Genomic DNA, 9905 nt, shown 5'->3' with positions numbered 1-9905 from the left:
CTTCCTCTTCACCCAGAGTTGTCCTGTGTGTCTGTCTGTCTCTAAATGTGTCCTTTGTATGGGGACGCCCATTTTGTTAGAGGAGGGACCACCCTAATGAGCTCACTGGACCTCCGTCAGCTCTGTGAGGACCTTTCCTTTGTCTGTAAGGTCTCGCCGAGGTGCTTGGCATTGAGACCCAGCACCTGAACTTGAGGGCACACGATGTGACTCCTCACACCCTGCAAAGGCTCTGAGGTAGGAACACACTGGAATGTTCCAAGGATGGAAGGATGGCCTTTATAGCTCCTGCGAGTGAATCCAGGGGCGAGGAGAGCAGGCTGCCGGGGTGAGGTGGATCATATGGGGCCTCATGGGCCTGTGAGAACTGTGGGTCTGCTGTGCTTGGGAAGGAAGGCCCAGGATGCCCTAGGCTGGGGGCCACTGGGACCATGTCCCCATCCTCATCGTCTCGTGGAAACAGAAGCTCCCTGCTAGAGGTGCTGAGAATCTACTGAGGTTCAGGCCAGCGGCTCTGTTCCCCTGCCATCACCCCACTCCAGTAAACAGGGACGCCCTTCCAGGTACAAGGAAAGAAGTGAAGGAGGTACATGCGGTCAGGTCCCCTGCCGTCATGGGCTATCTCTCTATCCCTGGCACCTCCTCAGCCGTGGAAAGATGTGAGAGTAACCTAGTGGGTTACTTGAGGTTTGAATTCTGTAATCCCTGTATGGTGCCATTCCAGGCCCTGGCAATGATGCGGAGTGCACCCGTCCCAGTAGTTCCGGCACTCTTTCATTCTTTCTCTAGGCTCTAGGTGGGGGCTGGGGCATCTGCTGACAGTGGAGGCAGTGGTGTGGGAAGGGCTGCAAGGAACGTGGTTCCCAAAGGCATGGGGAAGACACCTGGCAGGGCCATCCAGGGCCAAGGCTAGACTGGTTTGTACGGATCTGTGCTCAGCAGGCCTGGGCTAAGATGGGGGCTCTGCAGAGCATGGACAGGGATGGGGCCAGGGAGTTAAGAGGTGGGGTGGGGGCAGTGTTTGGGCAGTGGGAAGCCAAGCCCAGGACTGTTCCTGTCTGTGCTGGGAGAGGACAAGAGCCCGGCCACTGGGCTCTGAAGCCAAGGGGCTTGCCCTCCCTCCTCAGTGCTCCCAGGGTTTCAGGGGCCTCTGTCTTGGAACTCACCACGTGCCTCTCTCCCGCTGCCCCGCCCTCCTTCCTGACCTCCCCACAGACTGCATGTGATGGACGGGTCCTCTGGGTCGCTAACCCCTGTCAACAGACAGTGTGGAGATGGATGGAAGGAGCCAGCCCTCTGTGACCCGCCCCCTCCCCCCCATTCTGTGTCAGCAGAGTTGGAGGATGCTCGGACACATGGGGCTGATGTCCGGCTCAGGGCTGTGAGCTTGGAGGCTGCTGTGTCAGGCTCCTGGCCTTTGTGGTTCTGTGTTTCTGCACCCACGTGAGGTTCTGGGAGCCCTGGGAGATGAAGTTCGGCTGTCTGTCCTTCCGACAGCCTTGTGGTGTCAAGACCGTGGAGATGTGGTGGCGGCCTGTGCTATGTGGACCCAGCAGTCTACTCTGGCTGTCCACATCAGGCACTGGGATTGGGAGGACGTGGACTGGCAGAAGCTGCTGGAGCAGAGGCTGGGGATGAGCCCTGCCCAGATCCAGGCCTTGCTGCAGGATAGGGAAAAGTTTGGCCATGGAGTGATCGGCTGCAAGTGACACCCTGCCCCGCGCTGCCCGCATGGCCCCTGGTGCTGCCCTGGATCTCAGCTGGCTTGTGGTCATTTGTTTTCTGTTGAACCGATTGGTAGGGGGAGGAGGGGTGGGGCTGAGGTTTCTTCAGAGGGGCAATGAGGGTCCCTGGGCTGGGAAATGGTGGCCTGAGGTGCCTGACCCCCAATCTGGGCCTCAGTCCCCATTTGTGCTCTGAGAAGCAGAGGCATATCTGGGTCTGCATGTGGCACTTGCCTCTGTGTGTGTTGGGGGCGGGGGGAGGGTGTGCCCAGCAGAGACTATAAGAGGTAGCACAGCACCCAGCCTGGGTTCCCCAACCCCAATGCCTGCAGCCGGGCCTGAGCAAGTCCCCTGACTCGTCAGGGGTGAAGCCCCACAGAAACTCCTGTCTGCTTGTGAGTCGTTTGGGGACCTGATGTCTGTAGGCTCCCCACCGGGGGCCCTCCTGTTCTGTCCCTGCAGCCTGCAGTGGGCAGACTGAGAGGTGCCCATGGCCTGGTGGGTTCATGGAGCACCAGGCCTCTCCCTTTCATTTCACTCCCTCCCTCGCTTGGCCTCACCCCGAGTTCCCTTTGTTGAGGTGAGCCCACCTGAAATGCTCAGCCAGAGGACCCAGTTCACCCTGGGTCTCCTCTTGATGCAGTCTTAGACTCTAGCAAGCATGACTGTGAATCACCTTGTTCTCCTTCTGTGTCCTGTCTTTGCACACAGGTCCCGTGGATTGGGGTCACTTTGCTGTGCCCAGAAAACCGAGGTTGTGATGAGGTGGAGGAGCTGGAGAATCAAGCCATGCTGCCCGACCTGCAACGGAAGCACCTGACTGCGCTCGCCGACCCTCGCTGGCTGCTGCAGCCCGTCCTGGGGAGGGCCGGGAAGGACATGTTCCAGGTGGACATCCCCAAGCACCTGACCCCCTTTGGTCAGGAGGCCTGTCCAGACTGGGCTCTCGAGAGGAAGGTGACCGAGAGACCAGCTCATGGTGACACCATCCGGTCGCCACCATGCCCTGGACATGCTCGTCTGGTTCAGTCTGAATCGGCCCCACCGTGCGGTGAGCTGCCCACTTGGTGTGGGGCCGGGGGCCTGGACTCTGGACTCAGCAGGAGTCTCCAGGACTTTACCTTTACAAAAAGATGGCACCACTCGTTTTGGCCCTGCTGGGTCTGGGCGCTTGAGAGAAATGTGTTGTTAGGAAACCGGTTAGTGTTTTTCCCCTCTCTGTTCTGGTCCAAACTCCCCGATATTGGAACAGTGTCCAGGGGACTGATGGGGAATGCTGGGGTGAGGCTGAGTGTCAGCAGCTGGCTAGGACTCTAGCACAGGGAGAGGCCAGCAGGCCCAGAAACTGACCGTGGTTTGTCCTTGCAGTTGACCCTTGCCCTGCTGTAAAGTGTACCTTGGCTCACACAGCATGTGTGTTGGACATGGTGCCTGGCTGCTCCGTATCCAGAGTTAGGCTCCTAGATACAGCTGTGGGGGCAGAGCAACAAGGGCTGGTGTTCAGCTTGTGGAAACTTGTACTTGTGTTTGGGTTTAAAGTCATGTTTTTGCAAGGCCCTTGGTGAGTGGGGTGACCCTGCTTTCCAGTGGGCCTCTTGGGGATGCCTCTGGATCAGGAGCTAGAGAGGCTCAGCTGCTGACCAGAAACTTGTGGCATCGTTGGCGGACCCAGGAGGAGCCCCTTCTGCTTCAGGGTGCATGACTCATGGAAGGTGACACCCCCACGGTCAGGAGCCAGACTGGGTCTTCTGCTGTGTGACAGGCAAGGCCCAGGGACCAGCCCGTCCTGGGATGGCCTCAGCGCATGGCTCGGGAGCCACAGTCTTGGCTGAATGTGTGAAATGCTGATGCTTCAGATGAAAAGGGACTGGAATGAGGCCTGCCTGGGGCGTGGGCTTCCAGTCTCATCTGGCTCACCCAGTGCCATTTGAATAGCATGGACAGACAGAAAGAACACAGACTCGCAGTTCTCATTTGATACTTTATTTACTCCCGTGGAGTTTTGCTGTACTTTATTAGAGCTAGAAATAGATTTTTTTATTACAGGAGAGTGCTTTTGAGTGACCCTAGGGACCTGGCGGCTCAGGGATTGAGATTGCCCTTGAACTGCTTACAGAGGGCACACTTGTAAACTGAGGAATCCTCCTGCTCCTCATCCACCTCAGGGGCCTCGTTTGGGGCCACAACTGAAAGGACCATCACAATGGAATAATAGGTGCTGTACATAGTCATCACCGAACCATAACCTGGGCACTCTGTGGGGCTCTAGGGCAGTTCCCCTGTGGCCTCCCTTCCTGCAGTAGCTGGGGTACAGATGGCGCATTGCTGGACATGCCCTCTTCACTGGGCCCACCCTGCTCGCTGGGGAGATGGTTTGCCCTGGCCCCCCAAGCTACACTGCCCATAGATCAAAGGCCACAGGACACAAATGAGCACAGGCCAGGGGTTCTGTGAGCTGTTGGGATTCCTTTCTGGGCCTTCTTGTCAGCCTCTTGGGTGGACTCATTGTGATGGAATTTAGGAGAGCGTGTGGTCAGCACAGCTTGCTTCTTTCTCTTTGGGGCCGCTGTTGCACTGGTGGCGGGCTGAGCAGTTACTCTGGGGTCACCTTTCCTCCAGATGTCCTGCAATAGGAAAGGCTTGTCTCTCTGAAACTTGGAGTTCCGATAGATCTGAAAGGAAATGAATCACTTTAGCCATCGTGGGGAGAATAGCAGCTCCTCGCCGCCCTCCTCCCCACCACGTCCGGACCTTGCCTAAATATGGAGATAAGGTCTCTTCATTCCTAGCAGCTTATGAGGCCCTAGTAAGTGTGCTCCCAGAGCTCCGTTGAGGTGTTCCTGGCCCCCTGACTTCAGGTGGCCCTCAGGGTCTGGAGTCACCCCGTGGATCCTTTGTAAGGGGGTTGGTGGAACATGACAGGCCCTGCTTTCTCCTCTTTCCTTTTTTTTTTTTTTTTTTTTTTTAGTTTTTAAATTTTAAAATCTTTAATTCTTAAATGCGTTCCCAAACATGAACCCCTCCCACCTCCCTCCCCATAACGTCTCTCTGGGTCATCCCCATGCACCACCCTCTCACGAGAAAAAATGTTCTCCTGGGAAATGAAACCAGTCCAGCACTTGGCTTGTCTAGTCTAGTCAGAAGGGCTTTCCTACATTACCATCATCCTTTCTTCCCCACAGAGTGACCCGAAGGGCAGATTTTCCTGAACCCATTCAGGTTCAGTTTGCAGATGAAAGTCGATGCTGTCTGTCTCGAAGATCCTGTCTGCGCCTCCACACTGCAGGACCTCCATCTGGAAGAGATCTGCTTCAGTGACCACGTGTCTCCCTCGTCGTTCCAGTGCAGAGGTGATGGCTGCATCCTCCACTCTCACCCAGAGCTTCTAGGGAAGGACAGCCTGAGGACGGCATTGTTCTCATCCTCGTTGGCCGTTTCTGAGTTTGGGCCCTGTGGGGTCAGGTTGTCTTGGGAGCCTGCATCTGGGCTCTCGGGTTGGTCACCCTGCTTCTCCAAAGCCACCCTGAGAATCCACATTTGGATCCAGGAAGGAATCATGGCAGTCCCCTGCTGCGGGCTCCCCATCAGTTGATGGGGCCAGCGGAGCCGCAAGCGCCTCGTGGGAAGCCAGTCTACCTCGGGAGCATTCTCTACCCAAGCAGTGAACGCTCAGGGCAGAAGGGCCTCAGACCAGGGTGTCAGTGTCCAGTACTGTCCGGAGATTCTAGAATCTGGGTCATGGGCCAGGCAGCCAATTAAGTGGTCCGCTTCCTTACTTGTTTCATGATGTCACAGAGGCGATGTGGAGAGGCAGCCCTGGCCCAGTATGGGGGAGGGGCAAAGGGGATGGAGATGGGATCCACAGTTTGTCTCTTATGTGAAAGTACAGAAAAGTATGTTTAAGGTTGCTTGTAAAAGCTCCCATCTGCTGCCAGGTGCCTTGTTTCAGGGGGCCAGGCCTTGGAAGGGTTGACAAACATGCCCCTGGTTCCACTCCCCTCCCTACCAACTGGCAGGCCCGTGGATGGCTTCTGCTGAACGGCCAGGCCCTGGTGAGTCCTGGCTCGGCTACCACCGAGAGAGACAGCTTGTGCTGCCAATGGTAGGTCCTACACAGATGACCCAAAACTCAAGCCTGATGGGACTAGCCACTCCAGATCTGGGGGGACCTCACAGAGTCAACCCCTCCTAAGAGTACAGAAGGCCTAGGTCTGTGCCACAGTCTACCCCCGAGGTGCCCCCTCCATTCGTCTCACAGGGGCTCCAGGAACCAGGAGGCAAAGGCAGAGGTCTGAGGTCTGTGTATTGAGGTCACAGGAGTGCCAAGGTGAGGTGGGTGTCCTGAGTGTGCACAGGGTTTTCCAATCCCAGAACAGAGGGGACCTCAAAAGGCCCTAATTCCCCACCTTGTCGGACCCAGAACCTCAGGCTGTACTGGCTGCACCCTGAGCCAGAATTTCTCTTCCTCACTTGACAGGGGACTGACCACCAAGGAGGAGCGCCCTGTAACGCCCAAGAGCTGCCCTCAAGAAAGACCAGTAAGCGGCCTCAGTCAGAGCCACCCGTGGCGCATTTCAGAACTGAGACCATTTACACTCTCTCTTTCCCAGGTCAGCAGTCTCCATTTTCCCTGCCACACCCTCACTGGGCAGAAGACCCCAGTCATCATGCCTGTGGTCCCGACGAATGAACTCTGCACTTCTGAGGAAGACCTTCAGGGCCAAATCCAGGCCCAGGGCCCAGTGGAGGCGCAGCTCCTGGGGGCTGAGGCAGAGGATGCCTCAACCCCTCTGGCCTCCTTCCCTCCAGACTCATCTTCCTCTGCCACCGTGGATGCGGAGATCTTGTTCAAGCAGGCTGTGAATGTGATGACGGCTGAACTACTGGAGTTCCTGCTCCTCAAGTATGGCACCAAGGAGCCGATTTTCCAGGCTGAAATGCTGAATAGGGTCCTCAGGGATAACCAGGCCCATTTCCCAGTGGTCTTCCGTAAAGCCACACAGTGCCTGCAGCTGGCCTTTGGCGTGGATATGAAAGAGGTGGACCACAGAGAGCACATCTATGTCATGGTCGCCACCCTGGGCCTCACCCTCAATGAGATGCGGAGGGGTGGGCAGAGCATACCAAAGGCTGGCCTCCTGGTGACGGTCCTGAGCCTGATTCCCGTAGCAGGGGACCGGGTCTGTGAGGAGAAGGTCTGGGGAGCACTCAGCAAGATGGGGGTATTTCCTGGCATAGAGCACTGCCTCTATGGGGAGCCCAAGGAGCTGCTGACCCAAGTGTGGGTGCAGGCAGGGTACCTGGAGTACCGTCAGGTGCCTTACAGCCACCCTGCTCATTACGAGTTCCTGTGGGGTCCCCGGGCCTATGCAGAGACCAGCAAGCAGCAAGTCAAGGACTATCTGCACAGGGTCAATGGAAGGCGTCCCAGGTTCTTCCCACCCTGGTATGCGTAGGTGTGAGGGAGGAGGAAGAGGGGCCCTGAGCCAGAGCAGCAGCCAGGCTCCTTTCAGGCCCGCATCCGGCAGCTTGTCCTGGGGTTAGGAAGGGGCAGTCCTTCCCTCTGTGTTGGAAGAAGGAGCATTCAGCCTTCTCAGTCGTGACAGCCTGGGCCAGTTGAGGGAACAGGTGTGTAGCATCTTTGGCTTCCTCTTCTCTACAATGACATGGAGATTCATTTCTGTTTCCTTTAGAATTGTTTCAAATGTTATTCCTTTTAATAGGAGGCTTAATAAGCCTCAGTGTCTAACTATGTCAATAACATTGATCACAGTGTGTTTGTGCTTACCCAGTTCAAGAACAAGAGTTTTGCTGTTTTGTAAAAGTGATTGCGAACGATTTCATTTTATTTTGTCACCCTGAACAAGATTACATGGGCTTGGAATATAACTGTTTTGGAAATATAATGTTACTTAGTAAGAATTAAGAAATAAAATATATTTGAGGTGAGTTCCTCTGTACTTCTTGTCTGTCATTTTATGCAGCTAAACTATCTCTGTTCAATTGGAGTTTTTCAAGTTATTATTTAAGAAAGTACAAAAAGCCTGATTTGACTTAATAAGTGTCCTGCTCTGGCTCATTTATTCCACAGACCTTCATGGAGCCTGTGCTCTGTGGAAGGCCCTGTGTTAACAGTAGCCTGTGTTAACAGTGGGGACACTAGGAGAAGCAGGACACCCCAACACCTAGAGTGATGATCTGAGAGCTGCAGTCCCATGAGGAAGGTGGACAGACATCCCCTAGTTCCACAGAACAAGGCAACCAGGGGCAGGGTCCACGGGGAGCACTTGAGTGTCGGGGCCTGGTCCCGGGTGGTTTGGGGCTTTGGGAAGCTGGGTTCATTCTGTGGGAGGTGATGGTGATGAGGTTGAATGGTGGCCGCAGCCAGGTACACACAGTGTCTTATGGGTGAGAAGAAACTCTGAAATGGGACATACACATTAGAAGATCCGCTTCTGTCCTAGATAAATTTCCTGGGGCAGGAAGGGAAGTTACGCTGCGGTCAGGGAGAGTTAGACACCTGTTTATGCTGCTTGATCTAGGTACACCAAAGATTTGCCAAATGGGGAGGGGTGAGTGGACTTTGGTTTGCTACACAATCGACCCAGTCTTGGAGAATATAGTTGAAGACGTCTTGGTAAGCATCCCCAAACTTTTGGTAGGATTTTAATGGAGTGTCTTCTTTAAAACTGGTGGCTGTTCACTTAACCTAATGGATCAGCTTATCCAGGTGGTCAGGCCCTAAAGCCATAGATGAGGAGGGATTACGGAAACCACAGTGGCAAAATCTGCACTGAACTTGAATTCACACACCTCAGAATTCTCATTGGAGGTGAAAAGTGCAGCATTGTGCATATCCTAGCTAGAGTTTATGAATAAAACGCCCACTGCCCTTGTCCTCTCACTGTCGCTTGTCTGATACCTGCCCTCATGAAGCCAATGGCTGTCGGGAGCCTAAGGGCACCTGTGGAGCTGCGCAGGCAAGTCCCAGCGTGTGGAGGCAGCCGGGACTCCCGGGGGAGACTGTGCCTGGTATCAGGAGGCAGGGGCACATCCTCAGCTCGCTGGGACTGTGGGCAGCATCACTGCAGAGGGGAGGGCAGAATGAGCACGGGAGGGAGCCGGGGGACCCCTCCCTGACATTCCCAGGAGCCTTGGAAGCTAAGTCAGATCTTGCATTTAAAAGTGCCAGCACAGAGGGGTGACTAGAAACAGCTGGGGATTCAAGGCACTTTGGCTTTCTCAAAAAACTCCCCTCAAACACAAAGGGAATCATCTTCATCACAAGCTACACCTACAGGCTGCTGACTGTTGAGCTCTGAGCACACTGTAGGGCGGGGGAGAGACTCCAGGTCCTTGTTCACGTCTCTTCTCCTCTGCTTCCTGGAAGCTGCCTGCAGGGAACATGGGATCCTAGGTAAACCTCCAACAGTTTGGGAATAAATACATGATCAACTCACCAATTTAAATACAAAGACAGAAACAAAAACACTTTTCATATAAATAGCAATAGCACGTTGTTTGGGAAAAAGCATCCCATTTGTGCTGGTATCTGAGGTGGTGTGGAAAGATATTCTGGATGAAGGTGGTGCCACATCCATGGGGCTGAGGTCCCAAAAAGCAGGAAAGGATCCTTCCTGCCTGACTGATGGAAGCGCTAGCCAGGCAGGCGCCATCCATTCGGGGCCAAGGTGAGGACCTGGGCTCCTCCCAGTGGCACTGATATCCTGAGGCTGCAGGGAGCGGTTGAGTGAAGTGACATCTTAATTCCCTGCCCAGGAATTGAACCTGGGTACCCTGGATGAGAGCCCAGAATCCTAGCCAGGAGACTAGCAAGGGCTAGAGGCTGAACGCTATTGTTTCATGGATCATTGCCTCCAGTGAAAAGTGCATTTATCACAGAGACAGAAACTGTAAATGCAGGTACAGACTTTATTATCAGAAACATAGCACAAGTGGGAGAGCACAGAAAGAAATGGTTTAGTTGAGACAGAAGCAAGGCAGAGATGCAATCCTGGAGAGAAAGTGTGTGGATGTCCCCTCTGGTGAGCAGGAACACAGTCAAGAGCCGGTCAAGTCATTTATATGAGGCAGTCCTTCTGGATTTTTGTCTTCATTCAGGCCTAGACCCACTAGAAGCCTTTTTTTCACATGTCTGGTGTCTCTCTTGTCCCAAAAGAT

General features: G+C 54.6%; 1 protein-coding gene and 2 pseudogenes across 1 annotated transcript; 2 read left to right on the top strand and 1 right to left on the bottom strand.

The window, feature by feature from the left end:
- Nucleotides 1-1467: 1467 nt before the first annotated feature.
- On the top strand, nucleotides 1468-3113 carry LOC121818344 (protein EOLA1-like; annotated as a pseudogene).
- Nucleotides 3114-3806: 693 nt separating this feature from the next.
- LOC121818343 (heat shock transcription factor, X-linked member 3-like) lies at nucleotides 3807-6390 on the bottom strand (annotated as a pseudogene).
- Nucleotide 6391: 1 nt separating this feature from the next.
- On the top strand, nucleotides 6392-7180 carry LOC121818342 (melanoma-associated antigen 10-like). The gene has a single exon (XM_042242342.1). The coding sequence runs from the start codon at nucleotides 6392-6394 to the stop codon at nucleotides 7178-7180; it is 789 nt and encodes a 262-aa protein (XP_042098276.1).
- The last annotated feature ends 2725 nt before the right edge of the window (nucleotides 7181-9905 follow it).

This window comes from Ovis aries, chromosome X (assembly GCF_016772045.2).
Source record: "Ovis aries strain OAR_USU_Benz2616 breed Rambouillet chromosome X, ARS-UI_Ramb_v3.0, whole genome shotgun sequence".
Lineage (NCBI taxonomy): Eukaryota > Metazoa > Chordata > Mammalia > Artiodactyla > Bovidae > Ovis > Ovis aries.
This window is presented reverse-complemented; position numbering and strand designations above follow the sequence as displayed.

Coding starts and splice junctions, on each gene's coding strand:
- LOC121818342 (XM_042242342.1), top strand. CDS start 6,392: ATGCCTGTGGTCCCGACGAATGAACTCTGCACTTCTGAGGAAGACCTT.